A 25,298-nucleotide genomic window follows, 5' to 3' on the forward strand; every position below is an offset into this window, starting at 1 on the left:
GTCTAAGACATAAAAAGATTGAAGCAAGCAATCAACCTTAGCGCGGAGAGAACCTGGCATAAGGGTGCTGGGAGATGGAGCATGCGCGCAACTCCGCCCCTCTTTGGGCGAAGCAACTAGGCCTGACCCTTCCCCCGACCAGTAGCGCAGCGGAGCAAGCGCGGAAGCCTCGGTGAGCTGTGTGTAGCCATGGAACCAGACGGGACCTACGAGCCGGGATTCGTGGGTATTAGGTTCTGCCAGGAATGGTGAGGCCCCTGGAGCAGGTGTGGAAAGGGAACAAGGAATAGCTCTAGGACTGATCTCTGACCTCCCCTCCCCACAGTAACAATATGCTGTATCCCAAGGAGGACAAAGAGAACCGTATTCTGCTCTACGCGGTGAGCACCAGCCCGCGGAGCGCCGGTCTTCCTCTACTATAATAGTCTACCGGTTCCCAGCGAGTCTCCGCCCCACCCCATGTAACACCTACTCCCTGTTCGCTCCTAACTACCCCCTTCCTTCCCGGGGACTAACGTCGAGACTTTATCCCGGAGTTCTTCCGGGGATCACTTTGTCCCTCCCAGTCCTTACTCTATGTGACTGTCTTACCCCCACACTCGCCCTGTCTCAGTGCCGGAATTGTGATTACCAGCAAGAAGCTGACAATAGCTGCATTTATGTCAACAAAATCACGCACGAAGTGGAGTGAGTGGTGGGACCAGAGCTTGGGGGAGGGAGTGTTGATTTTGGAGGCCGATCTAAGCATAATTATTGATTCCGATATCCATGCAGCGAACTGACCCAGATCATTGCTGACGTGTCCCAGGACCCCACGTTGCCACGGACCGAGGATCACCCGTGCCAGAAGTTGGTATTGGGGAGGGAAGGTGGCTCACCCTCACTGGGCAGAGAGGAGAGGAGGGAAGGGTGTCAAGCTCTGTGTGATGGAGCCATCCCCTCAGGTGTGGCCACAAGGAAGCGGTGTTCTTCCAGTCACACAGTGCCCGGGCCGAGGTGAGTGGCGCGACTGCTTTCTGTTTGGGGCTTAGTGTTTTCTGTGGGTGGCGATACCAATATTGGGGTGACACTGCCCTTCCTGAAATTCTGTGCCAGACCCTTAACGACTGGGAGCAGTCTCTTGTCTGTCCATTTTGGGTGAAGGACTGCAGGGTGGAGGGTTCCATGGGAACCTTCCCTTGGTTTCAGATCTTTCCAAATCATATGTCCTTTTCACCAGGACGCCATGCGCTTGTACTATGTGTGCACTGCCCCACACTGCGGCCACCGCTGGACTGAGTGACACCCCTCTCCCCCAAATTAATAAATGCTAGGTTCTGTGCATGAGTTTCCTGTGTTTATTTGCCGCATGGGGAGGACACGGGTATAGTGTCTCAGGTGGCACGGTGCAAGGCACGGTGCTGTGCGTAGGTGTCAGGCCTAGCACTGGTGAAGCCACAATCCTCGCACACGTGGAGCTTCTCCCGGCGCTCGCGGTAAGCATAACTGGCCGGCTGCCCATGCACCTTCGCAAGATGAGCTTCGAGGGAGCAGCGCTGTGTAAATGCTTTCCCACAAGCACTGCAACGGAAGGGCCGTATCCCTGCACACATAGGGTGTGGAGGGGGAGGGACAGAGAAGCAATGACCACTATAGTAAAGCCTTCCTGTCCTGCCTTCCAGTGTTCAGCGTTCAGTCTCTATTCCAAGTTCATCAGCCTCTCTGCCTATGACCCACCATCTGCATCCTCACTTTTCCTCACCAGGATGTCCCTTCCCCTGCTGGAGGAGGGAGGCATTCCTTTGCACCCTTCAGTCTGGGGCCTGAATCCATAACTAGCACCCATCTTCACTGCACTCCTTATCAGGCCCCTACCGGGGTACCACCCTACATCCACCTGCTGGGGTCTGAGGTGTCCCACATCTCAAACCTCCTGTTGGCTTGTCCCTACCCTATGTACACAAACATTGGAAACTCCACATCCCTGGTACGTCTCTAGGATTCTATCCCCACCTGGGTCCCAGCAGCCTTTCCTGTCCATGCTACGGCTTACCAGTGTGAGTCCTCATGTGGCGCTTGAGGTCAAAGGCGTCATGGAAGCCCTTGCCACAACAGTGGCACACGTGGCGGCGTGCTGGGCTGTGGCACTTGAGGTGCCGTGTCAGCATGCGCTGCAGTGGGAAAGCCTTGGGACAAAGTGGGCAGCCAAGCTTCCCCGGGCCTCTTGGAGCAGAGGCCAGGGTGCCCTGTGTGGGCTGCTGGAGGGATATAGGAGTTAGTCCCTCTGGCTAGACCTTTCTTAGTCTTTGTTACTCTACAAACAACTATTTATGGAGTGCCCAGAGCCAAGGAGGACTAGGAAGAACAAAAATGCATTAGTGTGAGTACATGAGACTCTTCCCAAATCAGTTCTCACTGACCCCCCAGGGCCTTCCCATCACGCTTATCTTCATTTCTCCATCACATTCACATTGGTCCATCTTCTAATGTAACATATTTGTTTATTTATTCATTTGTTTTGAGACAGAGTTTCACTTTGTTACCCCCTCTAGTGTGCAGTGGCATCATCATAGCTCACTGCAACCTCAAACTCCTGCCTCAACCTCTGAAGTAGCGGGGACTACAGGCATGTGCAACCATGATGCCCCAGCTAGTTTTTCTTTCTTTTTGTTTGTTTGTTTTTTTTTGGGGGGTGGGGGAGGGTTGTTGCCCTTAGTAGAGTGCCATAGTATCATAGCTCACAGCAAGCTCAAACTTTTGGTGTCTCAGGTGATTCTTTTGCCTCAGCCTCCCAAGTAGCTAGGACTACAGGTGCCCGCCACAATGCCTGGCTATTTTTTTAGAGACGAGGTCTTGTTCTGGCTCAGGCTGGTCTCAAACCTGTGAGCTCAGGCAATTCACCACCTGCCTTGGCCTCCCAGAGTGCTAGGATTACAGGTGTGAACCACCATGCCCAGCTTCTTCTTTCTGTTTTTTTTTGAGGCAAGAGTCTCAGTAAGTCACCCTGGGTTGAGTGTGGTGGTGTCATAGCTCACAGCAACCTCAAACTCTTGGGCTTGAGTGATTCTCTTGTCTTAGCTTCCCAAGAGGCTGGGACTGCAGGCGCCCACCACAATGCCTGGCTCGTTTTTTTATTTTTAGTGGAGACAGGGTTTCACTTTTTCTTAGGCCGGTCTTCAACTCCTGAGCTCAAGCATTCCACCTGCCTTGGCCTCACAGAGTGCTAAGATAACAGGTGTGAGCCACCATGCCTGGCCTCCTTTTCTAATTTTATGGTCTGTACCTTGGCTCCCACCAGCATGTAAGCTCTACAAAGGAGTGAATTTTTATGTTCTTCCTGCTAAATGCTTGGTACCTACAACAGTGCCTGGCTTTCAATAAATACTGAAATAATCTCAGGCACAAGTTGCACTGTGGTGTGTTTTCCTTCTTCCAATGCATGCACAGACGGATCCCTTTTGAGATGCCTGCCCTCCTAGCAGGCCTAAACAGATCCCTTCTGAGAGGCTCCAGCACCCCTCATTCATCCCACTCCTGTCACCTTTTACCATGTTCTGGCATAAAGCAAATCATCATTTGCTTGTTGGATGGGATCCTGTTCTGCCCCTCTGGACAGAGATGAGACCTCACAGAGCTCCCTGTTAGGAAAGGAGAGGCGTTCCCGGAAGAGAGAATAAGGGGTGGAAAGGTGAGGCTACAGGGTGGTGCAGAGAGCTGGAGTCTGAGGAGTAAGGGACAGTCAGGGGTGCAACTGAGCCCGGGCTTGTGGGCTAGCTGCTGACTCACCGCTGCCCAAGAGTCCCTGAGGCTGGAAGACTGGAGTGCTGGTGGCCCCCCTAGGCTGCTGCAGTCTGAGGAGAGAAGCCAATGGTGATGCCTCGTGTCTCTCCTGCCCCTTACCTCCAGGCCCAGTGAGGGGCCCACCTGGAATATAGGCATCTCCTCGGAGCTGGTCAGGCAAGTGACCCCAGTTGGGCGGCTGTGGACGCCGACTCCTGACCAGGAAGGCACGGGGCATCCCCTGGGGAACGATGAGATGGCTTTCTGCACACGGGCTTCTCCTACACCTGCTATCAGACCTCAGCCCTAAGGACTATCCCAGGTGGGAAGGGAGGGGGAAGTCAGGAAATTCATGCAAATTTCCTGACTGGCCCAGTAAGCCCGATTTAGCTGGCTCCAGTTACTCTGCCATGGGAGCCTGCCATTCATGTCCTCATTGCTGAGGGAACTCTTTAGCCTCCAGGGCAAAAGAACACTGGGACCCCCAAGGAGGGTCAAGCCAGGGGAGATGGGCCTAGGCAGCTCTTGGGGGATGGGGACAGGAAACATAGCCCCAGGGAGGCCGAGTGTCTCCCGGACACGGGCTGGGCAAAGGACTTGAGGGTCCGGTTTGCCAGGCAAATAAGTCACCATAGGACATCCAACAGCCTGCTTGATTATTCAAATCTCAGCAGCTGTCTGAGGAAACAGTGGGGAGGGCCAGGCTGATTGCCTTTCTCCAGAGGGTGCAGGGAGGACAGGTAAGGGCAAAATGAGGATAGATCTGTGCTTCCTCAGGTGGGAGGCTCCACTGCTCTGATTCTCAGATGCCCGGAAGCACCGTTTACACCTAGCAGGCACTAACATATTGATTTGTTAATAATTCAGTCCCTAGTGGCTGGCTGGCTGCCTGGGCCACCAGTCCCCTCTCTTCCACAGTCTGGAAACTAAAGAGGAGGAGGGCCACCCAATACAGCCAGGGGCTCCCAAGGCCCTACCCTAGCCACCGCACTGGCTAACCTCTGTTTTAGATTGATCATTGCCTGACTCATAACTAGGGGTCAAGGATTTTGAACACTCCCTATGTGGTTACTTTTTTTTTCTCTTCCTTTCTTTCTTTTCTTTTTTTTTTCTTTCTGTTTTTTTAGATAAAGAGTCTCACTCTGTTGCCCTGGGTAGAGTGCTGTGCACTATAGCTCAGCAACCTCAAACTCTTGGGCTTCAACAATCCTCTTGCCTCAGCCTTCTGAGTACCTGGGGCTACAGGCGCCCACCACAATGCCTGGCTAATTTTTCTGTTTTTAGTAGAGACAGGGTCTCACTTTTGCTCAGGCTGGTCTTGAACACCTGAGCTCAGACAATCCACTTCCTCCACTTCCCAGAGTGCTAAGATTACAGGTGTGAGCCACCATACCTGGGCTCCCATGTGGTTACTTTCTACCATTTATTTACCCAACAGTTTTTTGAGCTCCAAGCATAGGCCAAGCCTAGCTTAGCATTGCAGATGAACACATAGGTCCTCGAAGGAGACACTCTGGGGACAGCCCAGAATGATCAGAGTAGGAGAGGGATGAGGGATGCACAGAGTGAGCCAAGTTGTGATGGGGAAAACCCAGGGGGCTCTGGGGGCCCAGGAAAGACCCCTGATCCAGCCTAGGGGGTCAGCATGGCTTCCTGCATGTAAGCCCTGAGAGATGAGGTTGCAGATGGAAGGGGAGGATGTTCCAAGCTGAGGAACAGTCTGTACACAGGCTTGGTAGTGAGAGAAGGATTTCTTCATTTTTTCATATTCCCTGAGTCAGCTACTCTGGGGCTGCAAGGGACGCAGTGCTGAGGGTCTGCTAGCCAAACTTTGCTACTTCCTTTCTAGAGGACCTGGGGCAAGTCAATTCTCACTGAGCTTCAGTTTCTTTACCTGGAAAGTGAGACAAAGCAGTCTCCCTAGGGCGGTACCTGTGGCTCAGTGAGTAGGGTGCTGGCCCCATATACGGGGGTGGGGTGGTCAGTTCAAACCCCGCCCCAGCCAAACTACAACAAAAAAATAGCCAGGTGTTGTGTGGTGGGCGCCTGTAGTACCGGCTACTCGGGAGGCTGAGGCAAGAGAATTGCCTAAGCCCAGGAGTTGGAGGTTACTGTGAGCTGTGTTAACACAGCACTCTACTGAGGGCAATAAAGTGAGATTCTGTCTCAAAAAAAAAAAAAAAAAAAGGAGTCTCCCTACTACTAGTTTTGTGGGGAGAATGCTTAGCACAGAGTCCAGCATGTATGTGCAGACATAAGCACAGGGGAGTAGTTAGGAAGTCTTGAGAGGTGAAAAGGCTCAGCAAGCATCTGGGTCTCAGTTGGCTCATCTGTAAAACGAGTTTTAATTTTTTTTTTTTTGATACAAAGTCTCACTTATTAACCCTTGGTAGAGTGCTATGGAGTCACAGCTCACAGCAACATCCAACTCCTTGGACTTAGGCGATTCTCTTGCCTCAGCCTCCCGAGTAGCCGGGACTACAGGCACCCACCACAATGCCTGGCTATTTTTTTGTTGCAGCATGGCCAGGGCTGGGTTTGAACCCGCCACCCTCATTATATGGGGCCAGTGCCTTACCCACTGAGCCACAGGTGCTGCCCATGTAAAATGAGTTTTGTTTTGTTTTTTTGCAGTTTTTGGCGGGGCGGGGCTGGGCTTGAACCTGCCACCTCCAGCAATTAGGGCCGGGGCCCTACTCCTTTGAGCCACAGGCGCTGCCCATAAAATGAGTTTTAAATGGTGTCTCCATCTCACAACTGTTGGATGTCCTGCAGCCTGGATTAGGGTGCCTAGCAGCTCACATCCTAGGAGCTGTCCTGATGAATTCTGCTAGATGTAGGGTGTAGGAGGCAAGTCACAGAGAAGGATGAGCTGTGGGTCCCCAGGGGCCCAGTTGTCTGTGCCCACCACTATCATCTGTGCACCAGAAATTGGTGCCAGCTCTCTTCATTTGCCCTAGACCCTTCTGTCCTGTTCACATTGGTCCATGCCCTGGGAGGTAGACTTGGGTGGGCTGCATCACCCAGGTGCCCCTGACATCTGGCTTCCTTAGCATTTGAACAGCAGGGTGCCTTGTGGGCAGTGAAGAAGGTCAGGGTGTTGATTTCCCCATCCCCCTCCAGCGTGACTACCCTCTTTAGGATTTGCACTTTTAAGTTCTTGTTCCCTCTCTCTTTGCCTTGTGGTCTGGGGGTGGTAACAGCTCCCTTCTGGTACCAGTTCTGGGGTACTGTACCACCCCTGGTGGTTTCCCTAATCCCTGCCTTCTCCTTTGCAAGTGACCCTTTTATTAAACTTGGTATTTTCTGTTTGAGACAGTCTCACTCTGTCACTGTGGGTAGAGTGCCCTGGAGGCATAGCTCACAGCAACCTCAAACTCTTGGGCTAAAGCAACCCTCTTGTCTCAGCCTCCCAAGTAGCTGGGACTACAAGTGCCTCCCAAAATGCTTGGCTATTTTTAGAGACGGGGACTCACTCTTGTTCAGGCTGGGGTCTCGAACTCCTGAGCTCAGGCAATCCACCAGCCTTGGCCTCCCAGAGTGCTAGGATTACAGGCATGAGCCACCATGCCTGGGCGTCAACAGTGCTTTTTTTTTTTGGCCAGGGGGTGGGGCTTGAACCCACCACCCCTGGTATATGGGGCTGGCGCCCTACTCCTTGAGCCACAGGCACCACCCAGCAGTGCTTTCTTTTTTTTTGTAGAGACAGAGTCTTACTTTATGGCCCTCAGTAGAGTGCCATGGCATCACACAGCTCACAGCAACCTCCAACTCCTGGGCTTAAGCGATTCTCCTGCCTCAGCCTCCGGAGTAGCTGGGATTACAGGCGCCCGCCACAACGCCCGGCTATTTTTTGGTTGCAGTTCAGCCGGGGCCGGTTTGAACCCGCCACCCTCGGTATATGGGGCCGGGGCCCTACCGACTGAGCCACAAGCGCTGCCCTCAGCAGTGCTTTCTTAACCAGTGGTTGGTTGAAGGAGAAAGTATGATCCTCCTAGGGCTGAAGACTTGACATTTGGGAGGGGGGTTGGCAGCCTTTGATCTCTCACTACCAGCCCACCTCCTTTTCTCGCTGAGAACCAAATTTTGTTCAAGCAACAACATACCCAGGACAGGAGAGATGGTCCAGGTAAATCAAAACACTCCCCATTCCCATGGGCGGCGCCTGTGGCTCAAGGGGTAGGGCACCGGTCCCATATGCCGGAGGTGGTGGGTTCAAACCCAGCCCCGGCCAAAAAAAAAAAAAAAAAAAAAAGAAAAAACAAAACACTCCCCATTCCCGTTGTCTGAAGGGAGGCCTCTGAGACTTGGGACTTCTTTCCTGCTACCCTGGTGGGTGCCCCGCTTTATGCCTCTGCTCTGGTTGGATGAGGGTGCACTGCTTGATGCTATAGCAGCCATGTTACAACTGTGAGGCCCTAAACTGGAGTGTGAAACTGACACCCAGAGGGTGGCAGAGCAGGAAAGGAAGAGGCTGGGTCCAGGATGACATAATCAAGAGTAATCAATGTCCATCCCTATAGCTTGGGTCCTGTAAGCCAGGTTATTTGCTACTTGGAGTTAAGGCTTTACCATCATGCAGGGTGGAAGGAAAGGTAATTCCAAGAGGGACAAAGGCCCAAGATGGTCAGTCTCCTGGGTGTCTGGTGGGGCTTGATACCAAACTTTGCCCAGGGATCTGGGGAAATAGTAGCCAAACTAGGCAGGCGAGTTTCCAGTCTTATGACGGTGTTCTGTGGCCCTGGAGGGAGTCTCCATGGAGAGGCTGAGCCTGCCCACAAGCTCTGGGCCACCTGGGCCCCCTGACACAGGGAGAACGAGCCTTGAGAAATAAACCGTATTGGACATCTCTCCAAACATCAAAAGCTGGGATTTTATTTAGCAAAAAAGAAAAAAAAATGTGCTGTGAATGTTTCTTGAACTTAAATGTCATGAACAACATGGCCCTGCCTGGTGGGGCCCATTACTTCTCTCCTCTTGCTCACTCTATTCCAGCCCCCTTGGCTTTGCTGCTATTCCTTACACATGCTGTTTAGTCCCCACACAGGACCTTTGCACTGACTGTTCTGACTGCCTGGACATGTTCCCGAGGTGTCCTCTATCAAGCTTAGCTCAAATGTCACTTCAGAAAGTCCTTCCCTGACCCTTCAGCAAGCACAACGAATCTCCCTAGCCTACCTATGATTACATGTATACAGAGATAGCTCTAATTCCCACTGTCTGTTTTGCTCTTTAGAAGGCCATGAGGGGAGATGTGCAGAACGGTGACATGCGCCTTGGAGCTGGCAGGATGTTTTGAACTGCAAGAATTACCCCGATGTGTGCTGTTATGGAAGTAGGGAGCCGTGTCCTCATATTGAAGGGTCCAGCTCTGCCAGCAGGCAAACTAAGGTTTGAGTCTTAGCTCTGGGACCCTGGGAAAGAGACTGAGTCATTCTGAGCCTACTTCTGCTGGGCCACGACCACGAACAGAGCAGTGAGAACTCACAGGCTACAGCAGGCCATGCTGAGGGACTGTGCTTTCCCAAAGAGTCCTGCCCTTCTTGGCTTCCTTTTTATAGGGACTTGGGACACTGGAGACATTTGTGGTCATGAGAATGGCCTTCTTAGTAGACACACCATGCATCTAGATGCCTATTGCCAGAGGGAGCTGGCACCAGTGTGAAGAGGTCACAGAATGTAGGACTCCTCCTAGGGAAGGAGTCATGGTTCCAGCTGCTGGGTGGCCCAGGCCTGTGAGGACTGTTCAGTGGGAAGCCTGTTACTGTCTCTCCTCAGCTTCTCCTGTGGCAGATGGGGACAGTAACAGCCTGGACCTTGTAGGATCAAGTGGGTTTGGCCCAGGGGCCACAAACCAGTGATATGGGAAACATGGATTAGCAGGTAAAGTCAGGCACATGGTGACCACAGGTCTAGTGTGGCCTCAGGCATCAGTAGGGAGCACAGAAGGGCTGCCTCTGCCCCCCCCCCCCCAATACAGGTGGGCCCCACTGAGCAAGGACCACACACAAACCCCCTGCTGCAGCTTGGTGGGCTGGGAGTAGGCAATGTGGGAGGCCTGGCTCCTGGGTCATCATTATGGCAGTTTCCAAACTTATTGGGAATGCTGGTCCTGAGTTCCCCATTGACATAATCTTGGAACAGGGACCAGCATGGAGCAAACACAAGCCGCAGTAGGCTGTCCTTTTAGCAGCATCCTCTACCCTCCCCTGAAGCCACCTGAAGAGAGCCTTGTGGATGGGGCCAGATAGGTACCAGGAACTATTCCTCCAAGCAGTCAGTTTATTTACTTAAAATACCTATTTCCTCCAAAGCAGCTGGGCTGTGGTGAAGAGGGCTATTGGCCCTCAGTCCCCCCGTGCCTTCCTCCGCACGGCCTGCACCAGCAGCTCGGAGTAGTGTTCCAGCAGGGCATGCAAGTTGGGGCTGGCCAGGGGGCACAGGGTCGGTGGGGAGGGGGGCCTGGGGCTGGGCGGGGCCTGAGCTGGGGTCGCGTCAGTTCCAACCAGCCAGTTGTTGGCCTCCAGTTGGCTGTGGATCCAGAGGAAGGTGGAGGCCAGCTCAGTCTGCACCTGCTGTTGCCCGGCGTCCACTTGATTACTGGAGACCAGCTGTGAGGGAAGGCAACCTTGCCAGGGCCACCTGGGCCCGGAAGCCCAAGGAGTCCCCTCCACCCTTTCCCTGAGCCTTGGCTTACCACATGGTAGAGGTCAAGCGCTTCCTGAAAGGCAGTCTGCAGCCTGTGCAAGATGTTCCCTACACTGCTCAGCTCAAGGGGAGCAGGGGGCAGGGCCTCAGCTGGCAACCCTGGCTCACCCCAGTGCCCAGGGTTGCCCCAGTGCAGTCTCAGCACATCTGGGGTAAAGAGGATGCGATGAGCAAGATGCAGCTACTTTCCAGCTGGTCTGAGAGGCCAGGCTGGCTGGCCTGATTCTGGGTATTGTCCCTCTGTCTGGAACACTTCCCTTAGTCCCCATGTGCCCTTCCTTCCCCTCCTGCAGGTCTCTGCTCAAATGCAACCTTCTCCCTGAAGCCTTTTCTCAGCATCCTGTTTAGAAGTGCAACCACTGGCACCGTTCTCACTCCCTAACCCCCTTATCTCTCTCCCCAGCACATGTTACTTCATGACACATTTGACGCTTTCCTTACAGACTATGCCTGAGTATCACCCTCAGTGAAGATGTCAATGTTCTGTTGTTTTGTTTACCATCATGTACCATGTCTCCAGGGCTTAGAAAAAATCCCAATAGGTAACAAATGCTCATTAAATACTTAAGTAACTGAATGAAGGAATGAATGGCACATTCCCTGTGGCTGGGTCAAGTGACTACCTTTGGAGTCCAGCCAACTAGCACAGGGGCTGAGCTTAGAGGACAGTGCTTTGTTCCCAGGGTGGTACTCACCAGGGGAGTGCTCCAGGAGGGTGACGGTGTTACTAGGAGCCCCAGACCTGGCCTCTGAAAGCTGGAGGATGTTAGGGTGGGCAGGAGGGTCGTGGGGCTCACAGGCTGGGAGCCTTGGGAGAAAGGCAGAGCCGTGGAACCTCAGGGTGCTCACGTCCACAGGGCCAGGGTCCGGGAAGCTGGCTGTTGCGACTGTGACATCAGACTGAGAGTCTACAGGCTCCTGGGACCAGACACAGGTGGTGGGTGGGTCTGGCAGGGGTTGGGGCAAGAGCAGCCTGTCACAGACACTTGACAGGGTCAGTCTCAGGCTGGCACGGGCATCATGGTTGCCCCAGGAGTGCACGGTGGGCTCTTGACCCTCACTATCTGATTTGGGTATTGGTGTGGTAGTGATGGCCTGGAGGTCCTGGCCCAGGGAGGCCAGCTCCCCCAGGGATGATGGCCTTCGGAGGGGCCTGGCCAGCTCAGCCATGACGGGGCGCTCGCTATCCCCAAGGGAGATGCTGCGTGACACCTTGGCCCGGGAGCTGGCAGTAGCCTCCATGTAGGAACAGGTGGAGGGGATGCGGATACCCTGAGCCAGGCCCAGGGTGGACACTGATGCTGGTGCTTGAGGCTTCCTGTCAGTGGGCAGCACTGAAGAGGAAGGGACACGGGGCGCCAGGTCTGTCAGGCAGGGAACTGAAAAGGAAGCAGATGGTGCTCTCATAGTCAGCTGTGGAGCTGATGGGTAGGGTCCACGGGTTGGGGGTGGGGGGCTGCAGAGTCTGAATAGACCCACTCCATAGATTAGCTGGGCACCCAGGGCTGCTTGCTGAGAAACCCAGGTTGTTCATGTGGGCTTAGGGGCACTCAGTGGGCACCAGGTCTCCTCAGCCTCCCCCACTGAGAGGATCTATAAGCACAGCTCTGAGATGAGGCTGAGGCCCCTTGGTTCTCAGCCCAGTGTCTGAGGGAGGGCGCTCCCATACTCACATTAGTCCCATCTGGGGAGGTATAGCCAATACCTGCTCTCAGGGGCTCTGTTCTGGGCTGGCTTCCCCCTCTGTCTGTGGGCTTGACCTCTAAAGACTTCATGAGGTGCTGGGGCAGCTGGGGAGGGAAGGTGTGGGGGAACCTATGGGGAGGAAGCCAGGTGGGAGAGGGCTACTCACTCAGCCTACCCTGGGGTGCCTGAGGGACACAGCCCTGCATAAGGGGGGAGGGTATATGGAAAGCTGGAGGGAGGGGTGAGGGTTTACCAGCTTCTACCTGGATGTCTTCTGGAGGCTTGAGAGGAACTGGGCTGAGATGCTCAGTCGGGGATTGAAGTAGTCTTCAGCCTCAGAAGCCTTTAGGTCTCTTAGGGACCCATGGAAGAGCTCTAGGGGACGATGCCAAGAGGACCCTCCGAATCCCTGCAGTCAACCAGGCCTGGACCCAGGCAGACCTACCGAGCAGCAGGGAGATCCCCAGAAAACCCCAACAACAAAGGCAACACATATGCCCAGAAGCAGACAAAGCAGGGAGAAAGAGAGCTGTGCGGCTCGGTCCTTAAGAGGAAAGGTATGCTCCCTACCCCGCCCTGCCCCACTTCAGCGGTGTCCACACTGCCCAGACTGGACGGACAGCCCAGGCAGGGTTCAGAGTAGGGCAGGGTCCTACCTTCAGGGTGGGAGTCAGTTAGTGTCTCAAAGTGGTGGCGGAGGAACTTCTCTTGCTCAGGAGTCTGGGGCAGGGAGCTGTTGGGTAAGCCCAGACCCTCAGGCTGGGACAGATCTTCTTCTGTGGTACCTGGGCATTCTAGGGAGAGGAGATGGGGGAGGGAAGGCGGGAGAAGAAAGAACTGTCAACACTGTGAGTCACGGCAGGTGCCACCTGACACTAGAGAAAGCTGGACTCGCCCATCACACACCCTGTTGCCACCAGCCTGAGAAGGAAAGACTCCTGGCCCTCCAGGGGACTGAGGCTCAGTGAGCACCAAGTCCGGGGCTGGTGTGCAGCCAGTGGATACATACTGTGAACACCCCTAAGACAGCACCAGATTCCTGTAAAACCCTTCTGACATGGTTATGATGACTTTTTAGAAACCCAAGCCCAGAGAGGCAAGCCTCTTACTCTGGGCCCTGGCTGGCATGTCTGGCCCTGCTTACCTGGTGTTGGGGGTGTTTCCATGGCAAACCGAGGGTCTGGGTCAGGCTGTGGAGGGGAGGAATGGGCAGTGGCAGAGCTGCACTCCAAGTCAGCCTCTGAGTCCTCTGAATCTGAAGGGGCAGAGCGTGGGGTCAGGACTAGGGTTCTTTGGGAGAGCAGGCCAAGTGGTTCAGTTTCTCTGGGCTTCTCTGTGGAGAATGGGATGACTACAGTGCCTGCCCCCCATTTCTATGGACAAGCAAAGTTGTGTGCATCACAGAGGTAGCAGAGCTGGGTCCTCAGCCAGTGGACAGCTGGGCTATTGGATCCTCAGGAAACAGCAAGGCCCACATCTGTCTGCTGTGCGGCCTCTGGACTTTAGGAGGACTGGGTCAAAGTCACTCTCAGCGCTCAGGAAAGGGGTCTGGCTGAATCAACAAGGCCGTCACAGGGTCTTTGCCTGCCCCACTCACCCTCAGGTGGGCTCTGATCCTTCGAGCTGATGGAGGAGACCCTGAGGTAGGAGTCACCATGCTGGTCCCCAAGCCCTTCCTCTGCCTCCTTGTCACAGTATTCGCTGTAGCGCCGGTGGGCGTGGAGAGAGAGAGCAGTGACCCCCACTGGCTTGTAAATACCCAGAAGCCCTAGGTACCCACACCCTCCTCCTAGGGGAGCACTGCCTCAACCCCTCATGCCTCCTCCAAATGCCCCTTTCCCCCAGGAGCCACGGAAACCGAGGCTGCCTCTGAGGCTACAGGGCTAGGTTCCTGCCCCATCTAGGCCTCACCTGTCCTCATTCCCACAGGCCCACTGGGAAAGCAGAGCATGGGCCCTTAGGGTGTACCTATCAGCTGAGGCTTCCTCCCTCCCACTAAGGCTCCTTTTGGTGCAAGGGACACCCACCTGTCCATCCCTCTGACTGTCACTTCTGCCTCCAGGGAGTAGATGATGAGCTCACTGGCCTCAGATGATTCCCTCTGCTGAGACAGGAAGGAGGGATGCCCGCAGCTATTCTCCTGGGGACTTTCTGACTACGAGGTGAAGAGAGCACAGCGATTCTCAGGCAGCCACAGCACCCAGGGCCAACAGTGGCAGAATGGGGATGCTGTGAGCCAGGCCTGGGCCCAGTGTCCCGCTCACAACCTGTGAGCTCATTCTGAGCTCCCCTGTGTTATCAGTCCCCTCACAGATAAGGCAGAGCTATAGGTCCAAACACGTAAGACAGCGGTTCTCAACCTGTGGGTCGCACCTCACAGGAACTGTATTAAAGAGCCGTGGCATTAGGAAGGTTTAGAACCACTGCAATAAGAGGTCTGACCCTCTTGGGGTGTGTCTACATGAAGTTCAAGAACAGGCAAACCAATCCGCTCTCACTGTTAACAGTGGCTATCTTGGCTGGGGATACTGACTGGGAGGAGCACAAGAGGATATTCTAAGAGTAAGAAATGCTCTCTTGGGTGGTGCCTGTGGCTCAAGGAGTGGGGCGCCAGTCCCATATGCCGGAGGTGCTGGGTTCAAACCCAGCCCCGGCCAAAAACCACAAAAAAAAAAAAAAAAAAAAAAAAAAAAAAAAAGAAAGAAATGCTCTCTCTCTCTTTTGAGACAGAGTCTCATTATGTCACCCTTGGTTGAGTGCCATGGCATCACAGCTCATAGCAACCTCAAACTCTAGGGTTTAAGCAATTCTCCTGCCTCAGCCTCCCAAGTAGCTGGGTCTACAGGTGCCCACCATAATGCTTGGCTATTTTTTGGTTGCAGTTGTCATTGTTGTTTAGCTGGCCTGGGCTGGGTTCAAACCTGCCAGCCTTGGTATATGTGGCTGGTGCTGTAACCACTGTGCTATGGATGCCAAGCTGAGAAATGCTCTATATTTTGACCGGGGTGGTGGCTACATATAAATTACACCAGTAATGCTTCAGGCTACATCCCCAAGACCTGTGCACATCACTGTATGTATATTATACAATGAAGACAATTTATGTAATAAGATAAAAAAGAACCGTGTTTGGAAAATAGAGAGTAAAAGCAAAAGCTGCCTGGGAGTGCTAAGGGTCAGGCCCTGTTCTTAGTAGATTCCTGTAAAAGCCCTCTGAAGCAGAGATTGTTATGGTGACTTTTTAGAAAACTCAAGCTCTCTTGATGACATCTCAAGAGAGATAAGCCTCTTACTCCCAGTCATACAGCCAGAAAGGGGGAGGGCCAGGGCTCTATCTACTCAAGAGTCTTCTACTTAGGTACAGGCCTGCTCATGGGCCCAAGTTCTTTTTTTTTTTTTTTTTTGGAGAGACTGAGTCTCACTTTATGGCCCTCGGGTAGAGTGCCGTGGCCTCACACAGCTCACAGCAACCTCCAACTCCTGCGCTTAAGCGATTCTCTTGCCTCAGCCTCCCGAGTAGCTGGGACTACAGGCGCCTGCCACAACACCCGGCTATTTTTTGGTTGCAGTTTGGCTGGGGCCAGGTTTGAACCCGCCACCCTCGATATATGGGGCTGGCGCCTTACCAACTGAGCCACAGGCGCTGACCCCAAGTTCTTTTTTTTTTAATTTAATTTTTGAGACAGAGTCTTACTCTGTTGCCCTGGGTAGAGTGCCATGGTGTCAGAGCTCACAGCAACCTCAGACATCTGGGTTTGAGTGATCCTCTTGCCTTAGCTTCCCAAGTAGCTGGGACTATAGGCACCTGCCACAATGCCCAGCTAGTTTTTCTATTTTTAGTAGAGATGGGGGGTCTCGCTCTTGTTCCGGGTGGTCTTGAACTCCTGAGCTAAAGCAGTTCATCTGTCTCAGCCTCCCAGAGTGCTAGGATTACAGGTGTGAACCACTGTGCTCGGTTGGGCCCAACCTATTAATCCATAAGTGACAGTGATTTCTCTGTCTTCCTGGGAAGTCTCAGTGTACACCAGGCCTGGGACTCACCTGCTTGCCTTTCACCATGTCATCAAATACTCCCTGTACCCATGGAGTGGGGGTCAGCCCTAGTTTCAAAACCAGAGCACTAAGGCCCCAACTCCTAGGTGTGCAGTCATGGTACAGGGGCTGCAGGCCGGGCTGGGGTGGGCAGATGTACCTCGTTCAGCAGGCTTGCCAGGTTCTGTGGCTCCACTGTGACCAGAAGAGAATCCTCCAGACTCTCACGCTTCATAGGAGTAAAGTAGCAATCCAGGTCCCGGGCATCCAGGATGGTCTTGAGGGGCTCCTGGTCAGCCCGCTCTGCCCAGCGGCCATGTGGCTGATAGCTGCGCTTGGCATGGAAGGCTGATCCATCTGCCACGTCTTCATCTCCTAGCTTGAAGGATTTGGGACAGTTAGGCAGCCAGCTAAGAGTTCACCGACTCCAAGAGGGCCACAGACACTACACAGACCTCATCCAGTCTCTGGGCTTTACACACCGTTGAGAAACAACTTCTAGACATTTATCTCTAGCCTGAAACTTTCTCTTAAATGTCAGAATTGTACAGGTAGTTGCACTACATTCAAAGTTAACATGTTGAAAACTCAACCCCCGATTTTCCCTGGACCCATGGCTCCTAAAGCCTTCCTATCTGTTATTCTTTCCAGTTGCTCAGCCCCCAAACTTTAGGATCACCCTTCATTCTTATTATTCTGTCTCTTATACTTCATGGTGTATTTCACCTGCAGGTTCTGTTAGCACTGCCATCCAAACACAATGGCAACACGGCTACTTCATGTTCACAGCCCCTACCCAGACCTTGCCTCCTCCCAAAGCTGCTGTTTGAGACAGTGGTGGTGAGGTGGTGGTTTGAGAACACAGCTCTGCACCCAGACCACCTCGGCTCAATCTTATATCTTCTAATGCCTAATTGTGTAACCCTGGACAAGTTACTTAACCTCTCTGGGCCTCAGTTACCCTATCTATGAAATGGAGAGAAGAGAAGCTTGTAGCTCAGCGAGGATTAAACGAGATAATACATGTGAACAGCTGAGCCTGTAAGTGTGCTAGCCTGTTTCTTGAATGTCATTTCATTTATGTTATGTCCTGACAGAGAGAAGCTTGGGGGGGCCTGCCGAGCATAGCCAGGTGCTTGGATCTGGTCTACAGGGGAGGCTCTCCCTGAGGAGCTGACATTTAGGCCTTGACTTGAGGTGCAGGTAAAACATTGTTCCTTGTCAGATGTCGTGGCTCATGCCTATAATCCTAGCACTCTGGGAGGCTGAGGCAGGTGGATTGCTTGAGCTCACAGGTTCGAGACCAGCCTGAGCAAAAGCAAGACCCTGTCTCCACTAAAAAGTAGAAAAACTGAGGCAAGAGGATCACTTGAGCCCGAGTTGGAGGTTGCTATGAGCTACGATGCCACGGCACTCTACTCAAGGGCAACAGCTTGAGATTCTGTCCCAAAATGAAAAAAAATACTGTTCCTCAAATAAACTCTCAGACCTCGTGTTTAGTGTTCTGCTTCTAGGCTACTTTTTATTTTTAGGATATAAAAGTATAAATTTATTTTATATTAGAGAGAGGGAAGAGAGTGGGGGGAAGAGATGAGTAAGAGAAAGGGCAGAGAGCAGGGAGTGAGAGAGACAAAGAAAGACAGGAAGAATGCCCACCTACTTTTTAAAAGATAATTTTCTTTTTTTGGGGGGGGGGACAGAGCCTCAAGCTGTCACCCTTGGCAGAGTGCGGCATCACAGGTCACAGCAACCTCCAATTTCTGGGCTTACGCAATTCTCCTGCCTCTGCCTCCCAAGTAGCTGGGACTATAGGCGCCCGCCACAACGCCAGGCTATTTTTTGGTTGCAGCCATCATTGTTGTTTGGCGGGCCTGGGCTGGATTCAAATCCACCAGCTCAGGTGTATGTGGCTGGCGCCCTAGCCGCTTGAGCCACAGGCACAGAGCCTAAAAGATAATTTTCTTTTATTTTTTTGATTATTTTTTTTTGCAGTTCCTGGCCGGGGCTGGGTTTGAACCCATCACCTCTGGCATATGGGCCAGCGCCTTAACTCATTTGAGCCACAGGCGCTACCAAAAAGATAATTTTCTTTTTTTTTTGTAGAGACAGAGTCTCACTTAACGGCCCTCGGTAGAGTGCCGTGGCCTCACACAGCTCACAGCAACCTCCAACTCCTGGGCTTAAGCGATTCTCTTGCCTCAGCCTCCCGAGTAGCTGGGACTACAGGCGCCCGCCACAACGCCCGGCTATTTTTTGGTTGCAGTTTGGCCGGGGCCGGGTTTGAACCCCCCACCCTCGGTATATGGGGCCGGCGCCTTACCGACTGAGCCACAGGCGCCACCCGAAAAGATAATTTTCTTAAAGACCTGTGGTTGCTGGTGTGTGTGGGGAGCAGTCCCCCACCAATCCCACCCCCATCCCTGTAGGGTTAAGGGGCAGAGGGGGAGGGAAGAAGGTGGCGGGCTGCAGAAAAGATCTGGTGGCACAGCTGGACCACGCTGTTGAGTAAACTACTAGTCTAAATCAACAATCATTCATTGTGGGCGGTGCCTGTGGCTCAGTCGGTAAGGCGCCGGCCCCATATACCGAGGGTGGGGGGTTCAAACCCGGCCCCGGCCAAACTGCAACCAAAAAATAGCCGGGCGTTGTGGCGGGCGCCTGTAGTCCCAGCTACTCGGGAGGCTGAGGCAAGAGAATCGCTTAAGCCCAGGAGTTGGAGGTTGCTGTGAGCTGTGTGAGGCCATGGCACTCTACCGAGGGCCATAAAGTGAGACTCTGTCTCTACAAAAAAACAAACAAACAACAAAAAAAATCCAATCATTCGTTGCTGGGTTTTCTTTTGTTTTGTTGAGGTGGGGTCTCACCATACTGCCCAAGTGGGCTTCCAACTCCTAGCCTCAAGTGATCTTCCCACCTCAGCCTCCCAAGTAGCTGGGACTGTAGGCAGTAGCCACTGTACCCGCTCATTCAATCTTATCATCTTGGTTCTTCTCTTTCCCTCATATACAATTGATTGGCTTCCCTTTCAAATCAATCTGGAATCTAACTATTTCTTCCTTCTGGTCCAGCCTCTAACCTGCCTGCCTGGGTCACTGGTGGCTCCTTAGTCTGTTTCCCACATAGACCTGGTGACACTGAGTTGGAGCACAGCCTTCCTCAGCTCAGAGGCCTCCCTTGGCTCTATTTCACTCAGTGCTATGTGGGAAAAAACGCAGGGCAAGACGAGCGGTGCTGAGGGAACTTCCCACAGCCCACATGTCCTGCTCTGTCTGGCCCTGTTACCTGAGCCTTTTTCCACCGACTCTGCCCCTCATCTACCCCACATCAGGCAGCTCAGATCCCCTGCTCTTCCTGGAACATGCTAAGCATAGTCCTACCTTCTAGACTTTGAACATGAGGACTGTTCTGCCTAGAACATTCTTCCCCATGTCTCACTTGCTTTGACTCTGCCCAAATATCATCTTCCCAGTGAGGCCCTTTCTGTTTACCCAAAATTGCCATCCCCCAGGGCGGCACCTGTGGCTTAGTCGGTAAGGCGCCGGCCCCATATACCGAGGGTTGTGGGTTCAAACCCGGCCCTGGCCGAACTGCAACAAAAAAATAGCCAGGCATGGTGGCAGAGGCCTGTAGTCCCAGCTACTCGGTAGGCTGAGGCAAGAGAATTGCTTAAGCCAGGAGTTGGAGGTTGCTGTGAGCTGTGTGATGCCACGGCACTCTACTGAGGACCATAAAATGAGACTCTGTCTCTAAAATAAAATAAAATAAAATAAAAATTGCCATCCTCCAGCATGTCATTTTCCTTCTTGATCAACTCAACAACCTACGTAATCTGCTCAGTGAATGTGGATATTGTCGCTCACCACACTAGCAAGTGAGCCTGCGAGAGAGAGGCTGTGTCCGCCTTGCTCAGAGCTGTATCTCCAACTGCCAGAGTGACGCCTGGGACAGGGTGTACGTGAATGAAGAGCTGTCTAAGCTGAGACTGAATGGGTCCCCAGAAGAAAGAAAAGCTGGGAAGGGCACCCTCCTTTACCAGCCCCGAGGCGTCCCACTCTCCTGGAAGACTCACCAGCCGCTTTGCCCACAGTGGCAGCTTGCCATTGGTCAGCAGGCACCGAGGATCTGGGGAGACACATCAGAGTCCATGAAAAGGGACAAACACCTAAATAGATGAATGGGCAGCACACACAGTGTCAGTTCTCCCAAGAGGTAATACAGGGAGCGACAGATCACAAGATGCTCAGCCCCACTAGCTGTCAGGGAAATGCAAATTAAGTAAGGGACACTATGTTCTACCTGTAAGTCCGACCCAAGACTAAATGCTTAACCTGTGGTACTACCAAATGTTAGCTAGAAAGTGTGCAGGAATGAAGAGCCTAACACGGGCAGTGCCTGTAGCTCAGTGGGTAGGGTGCTGATCACATACACTGAGGCTGGTGGGTTCAAACCCAGCCTGGGCCAGCTAAAACAACAATGACAACCGCAACAGTAACAACAAAAATAGCTGGGTGTTGTGGTGGGCGCCTGTAGTCCCAGCTACTTGGGAGGCTGAGACAAGAGAATTGCTTGAGCCCAGGAGTTTGAGTTTGCTGTGAGCTGTGACACCATAGCACTCTACCCAGGGTGATAGCTTGAGACTCTGTCTCAAAATAAAACAAAATAAAGAGCCTAACACAATGCTGGGTGGGGCAATAACTGGATTTGAAAAGTATTTGGGGTTCTTTTTGAAAATAAAATATGTCCTAACCCCAGGATCCAATAGTGTCACCCTTGGACTCTGTCCTGGAGAAATCTTCACATGTGTCCACAGAGGAAGCCCAGGAGTGGTCAGTATGGCCTCAATTACAACAATGGTGAAAATTAGGAAAAACATAAATGTCCACCTGGAGAGAAACTTAAAAAACTCTACTATGGGGCCGGACGCGGTGGCTCACTCCTGTAATTCTAGCACTCTGGGAGGCTGAGGCTGGTGGATTACCTGAGCTCACAGGTTTGAGATCAGCCTGAGCCAGAGGGAGACCCCGTCTATAAAAAAAATAGCCAGGCATTGTGGCGGGTGCCTGTAGTCCCAGTTACTTGGGAGGTTGAGACAGGAGGATCGCTTGAGCCCAAGAGTCCAAGAGTTTGAGGTTGCTGTGAGCTGTGATGTCAAAGTACCCTACACAGGACAACAGAGTAAGACTGTCTCAGGAAAAAAAAAAAAAGAAGAAGAAAAGAAAAAAAGAATCCATACTAAATTAGCCTAAGTAGCCAACCCAGAGAGCATAATGGGTTGGGTGTGAGGGTGGCAATAAGGAAAAGCAGCTTGCTGTGTAATGTCTGATTTTCCATGGCTGAGTTCTCACATTGCTGTTGCCTGCTAGGCAGCCCCTGTCTATTTCGCCCTTATTGGAGAGCTCACCACACACCCTGAAAGCACCTAGTCCTGGTCGCTATTCCCAGCCTGTCATAGTTGGAGGCATCATGGCCAATGAGGCCTAAGGGAAGCCTGCCAGGGCATCCTGGGAAAGAGCTTCCTCCCTGAAGGAGATTCTCAGGAGAGAAGGTCTCCCCTCTTTCAGTATGTTTCTGATGGCTGGAACTTAAAGCAGCTGTCTTGCAACCATGAGGGCCTGTGCAGATGGGTAGAAATTTAGGGAGCCTGGCCTTTTAGAAAGTTGCTGAGCTACTACTACTCCTTCTGCCCAACAATAGAATCTGTCTGCCTTCTGGTTAACAGCACCCTATCCTGTTTTTCCCAGGGCAGCCGCAACCCCTTAATACTCCCCACCTATAGTCAGCTGGTTAGAGTGAAGGTAACTAAAGCCTCTGCCTTCAGGACTGATCACATAACTCAGGCCAGGACAATCCCAGTGACTGGCTCAGAATTGGGCACATGATTCATACCAGGAACGTGGGTCACAACCCTGGGACTTTGCTTGAGCTATTAGGAAAGAGGAGCTCTCTTCTCTATAGTTTTCTAAAACCTGCTGCTGTAGGGGTAACTTTTCCTCTAGAAAAGGAAGAGTCTGGGTGGTGCCTGTGGCTCAAAGGAGTAGGGCACTGGCCCCATATACCGGAGGTGTCAGGCTCAAACCCAGCCCTGGCTAAAAAAAAAAACTGCAAAAAAATAAAAATGCAAAATAAATGCAAATAAAAAATAAACTGCAAAACAAAAAAAAAAAAGAAAAGAAAAGGAAGAGTCTGCTTGAGAGCAAAGCCACCATTAAGAAAAGCAGAGCCGGGCAGCGCCTGTGGCTCAAAGGAGTGGGACGCTGGCCCCATGTGCCAGAGGTGGTGGGTTCTAAACCCATCCCCGGCCAAAAAAAATAAAAAAAAAAAGAAAAAGAAAAGCAGAGCCAAAAGATGGAGAAAATTATCTTCCTCTCAACATCCCCTCACTACCTGGACTCAGCCATGCTTGAAGCCAATCCTCTTAAATTTTCAGATACATGAATCAAAAATTCCCTTTCCAGCTAAAGCCACAAAGAACCTTATTGCTATAACACTGAAAGAGTTTCTGTGTTTGTTTGTTGTTTCTTGTTTTTTGTTTGTAGAGACAGAGTCTCACTGTACCACCCTCGGGTAGAGTGCCGTGGCATCGCACGGCTCACAGCAACCTCTAACTCTTGGGCTTATGCGATTCTCTTGCCTCAGCCTCCCGAGCAGCTGGGACTACAGGCGCCCACCACAACGCCCAGCTATTTTTTTTTTTGTTGCAGTTTGGCCGGGGCTGGGTTTGAACCCGCCACCCTCGGCATATGGGGCTGGCGCCCTACTCACTGAGCCACAGGCGCCACCCCTGTTGTTTCTTGTTTTTTGAGACAGGGTCTCACTCTCTTACCCTGGATAGAATACCGTGGCATCATCATAGCTCACAGCAACTTCAAACTCTTGGGCTCAAGAAATCTTCTTGCTTCCCAAGTAGCTGGGACTACAGGTACCCACCAAAATGCCTAGATGGTTTTCTATTTTCAGTAAAGATGGAGTATCACTCTTGCTCAGGCTAGTCTTGAACTCCTGAGTTAAGGGATCTACCCACCTCAGCCTCCCAGAGTGTTGGGATTACAGGCGGGAGCTACCGTGTCTGCCCAGCCTGAAAGAGTGTTGACTGACATGATTATCAAGCTTCAGGGTGTGCCAGGCACTGCTACGGAGCTTCTTCACACAGACACAGTTGCAAACAGGCCCCTTTCTGACCTGGATCCAGGTTCTCTTTGGATGGGGTCTTCAGCAACTCTTCCGGTTCACATTCTTCCTCCAGCTCATCCTCTGTCTGCTCCCCAGGGCTTAGGGAGCGAATCTCTCTGGGAACAGATACATACGTCTCCTGTCTAAAGCCAGAAACGAGGACAATAGGGTAAGAGCACAGGTAAATGGGGTGGTGGGGATGTGCCCAGGGCTACACCGTGTGCTAAGCTCCATGTGAAAATATTCTTGGCTTCTGGTCAAGATGGTCCCGGGCAGTCTTTCACTTGACACGCCCCCTCCTCTAGAAAGAAACACATTGCCGCAGCGAATGAGGTATAACAAAGGCTGGGCTCAGAAATGAGACAAATTCTCCAAGGGCCACAGCAATGGGACAGAAAGCAAAGCAGATAGTGGGGTGGTGGTCCTGGGCTCCCTTCAGGTGGTGGCCCTGAGATTTTGGCTCCTTTGGACTACAGGAAATGTAAACACATTTGACATGAGTGGACACTGCAGCCGGGATTCTGCTTATAGCTGTGGATGGGAGGAGTCTTAACACCAAGAGCCAAAGGGATCTGCCCACTCCTTTGATGCCCAGATCTGTGATATTTACAAGAACACTTCAGGACAGGTGGCCTATGGTCCACCTGGTCCCCATGGGGCCCTGGGAGCCTGCACAAGGCAATGGCAAAGCCTCACGAAGGATGGGCACAGACAGGGACAAATCCAGAGGCAGATGGAGAAAAAAAGCAAAATCTCCCACTCAAAATGAGCAACTCACTCAACCAAAGCCTAAAATTAAAAACTAGAATATGGGCTAGGCGCCTATGGCTCAAGCAGCTAAGGCGCCAGCCACATACACCTGAGCTGGCAGGTTTGAATCCAGCCTGGGCCTGCCAAACAACAATGACAGCTGTAACCCAAAAATAGGTGAGTGTTGTGGCGGGCGCCTGTAGTCTCAGCTACTTGGGAGGTGGAGGCAGGAGAATCACTTGAGCCCAGGAGTTGGAGGTTGCTGTGAGCTGTAATGCCACAGCACTCTACTCAAGGGGACAGCTTGAGGCTCTGTCTCAAAAAAAAAAAATAGAATATGGGTGACAACCATAGCTCAGTGGGTAGGACGCTGGCCACATACACCAAGGCTGGTGTGTTTGAACCCGGCCCAGGCCAGCTAAAACAATGACAACTGCAACAACAAAATACATAGCCGGGTGTTGTGGTGGGCACCTATAGTCCCAGCTACCTGGGAGGCTGAGGTAAGAGAATTGCGTAAGCCCAAGAGTTTGAGGTTGCTGTGAGCTGGAATGCCACAGCACTGAGGGCAAAATAGTGAGACTCTTTCTCAAAACAAAACAGGTTTTGTGCTTGGGCCGAGTGTGGTGACTCACACCTATAATCCTAGCACTTTGGGAAGCCAAGAAGGCAGATCACTTGAGCTCAGGAGTTCAAGACCAGCCTAAGGAAGAGCGAGACCCCATCTCTAAAAAATAGCTGGGCATTGTGGTGGACGCCTGTAGTCCCAGCTACTCGAGAGGCTGAGGTAAGAGGGTTACGTGAACCCAAGAGTTTGAGGTTGCTGTGAGCTATGACACCATAGCACTCAACCCAGGGCAAGAGAGTAAGACTGTCTCAAAACAAACAAAAAAACTAAAAACAATCAAGAATAAGAGAACAATACCTCAGCTCCACCATACCCTTCCTTAATCACCTCCCTCCACACCTCTGGCTGGGTCAGGGCCTCCTCCCTTCATGGTGCTGAGAGGCTCACCAAGCACTTTGCTTTTCTACTTCAAAACCCTTCTCATATGTGTTTACTGCAACTTTGAATTTTGTCTGTCCCCTCCACTGTACTGTGGGCAGGGCCCAGTGCTGTCTCAGCCATGGCTATGTCCCCAGTATCACTCCTCACGGGCCTAGGGCTGGGGACACCCCTCTGATGAACAGAG

The 25,298-nt window shown here is 52.4% G+C and overlaps 3 protein-coding genes across 9 annotated transcripts in view; 1 reads left to right on the plus strand and 2 right to left on the minus strand.

Annotated features, from left to right (window-relative positions):
* Nucleotides 1–28: 28 nt before the first annotated feature.
* POLR2I (RNA polymerase II subunit I) lies at nucleotides 29–1,321 on the plus strand. Of its 3 annotated transcripts, none has more exons than XM_053604014.1 (6): nucleotides 29–248; nucleotides 326–380; nucleotides 614–687; nucleotides 775–849; nucleotides 945–996; nucleotides 1,220–1,321. In XM_053604014.1, exons 1-6 carry the CDS (start codon nucleotides 190–192, stop codon nucleotides 1,280–1,282), a joined length of 378 nt encoding a protein of 125 aa, XP_053459989.1. In that variant the 5' UTR covers nucleotides 29–189; the 3' UTR covers nucleotides 1,283–1,321. The 3 variants fall into 3 exon arrangements, with proteins under 3 accessions (XP_053459989.1, XP_053459991.1, XP_053459990.1); XM_053604016.1 differs by having other exon boundaries at nucleotides 91–222; XM_053604015.1 differs by having other exon boundaries at nucleotides 134–226.
* On the minus strand, nucleotides 1,293–4,066 carry OVOL3 (ovo like zinc finger 3). 2 transcript variants are annotated; one of them, XM_053604012.1, is made up of 4 exons: nucleotides 3,904–4,066; nucleotides 3,766–3,830; nucleotides 2,033–2,237; nucleotides 1,293–1,582 (listed from the first exon to the last, which is right to left on the minus strand). In XM_053604012.1, the coding sequence occupies exons 1-4, from the start codon at nucleotides 3,995–3,997 to the stop codon at nucleotides 1,374–1,376; spliced, it is 573 nt and encodes a 190-aa protein (XP_053459987.1). In that variant the 5' UTR covers nucleotides 3,998–4,066; the 3' UTR covers nucleotides 1,293–1,373. The 2 variants fall into 2 exon arrangements, with proteins under 2 accessions (XP_053459987.1, XP_053459988.1); XM_053604013.1 differs by having other exon boundaries at nucleotides 2,033–2,234; nucleotides 3,904–4,014.
* A 4,550-nt stretch (nucleotides 4,067–8,616) lies between these two features.
* The window catches only part of WDR62 (WD repeat domain 62), a 51,742-nt gene continuing 35,060 nt past the window's right edge, over nucleotides 8,617–25,298 (minus strand). For 2 of the 4 annotated variants that reach the window (XM_053603932.1, XM_053603931.1), the window contains exons 20-31: nucleotides 23,365–23,498; nucleotides 20,255–20,307; nucleotides 16,346–16,564; nucleotides 14,181–14,308; nucleotides 13,751–13,854; nucleotides 13,298–13,408; nucleotides 12,810–12,947; nucleotides 12,417–12,528; nucleotides 12,173–12,282; nucleotides 11,163–11,846; nucleotides 10,457–10,614; nucleotides 8,617–10,370 (exon numbers count right to left, since the gene is read on the minus strand). In XM_053603932.1, the coding sequence (XP_053459907.1) occupies nucleotides 10,107–10,370; nucleotides 10,457–10,614; nucleotides 11,163–11,846; nucleotides 12,173–12,282; nucleotides 12,417–12,528; nucleotides 12,810–12,947; nucleotides 13,298–13,408; nucleotides 13,751–13,854; nucleotides 14,181–14,308; nucleotides 16,346–16,564; nucleotides 20,255–20,307; nucleotides 23,365–23,498 (2,215 nt within the window). In that variant the 3' untranslated portion in view covers nucleotides 8,617–10,106. Of the gene's footprint in view, nucleotides 10,371–10,456; nucleotides 10,615–11,162; nucleotides 11,847–12,172; nucleotides 12,283–12,416; nucleotides 12,529–12,809; nucleotides 12,948–13,297; nucleotides 13,409–13,750; nucleotides 13,855–14,180; nucleotides 14,309–16,345; nucleotides 16,565–20,254; nucleotides 20,308–23,364; nucleotides 23,499–25,298 lie in introns of those variants that run through there. The other 2 variants (XR_008382917.1, XM_053603933.1) reach the window with 2 other exon arrangements.

The sequence above is a fragment of the Nycticebus coucang genome, chromosome 10 (assembly GCF_027406575.1).
Source record: "Nycticebus coucang isolate mNycCou1 chromosome 10, mNycCou1.pri, whole genome shotgun sequence".
Classification (NCBI taxonomy): Eukaryota; Metazoa; Chordata; class Mammalia; order Primates; family Lorisidae; genus Nycticebus; species Nycticebus coucang.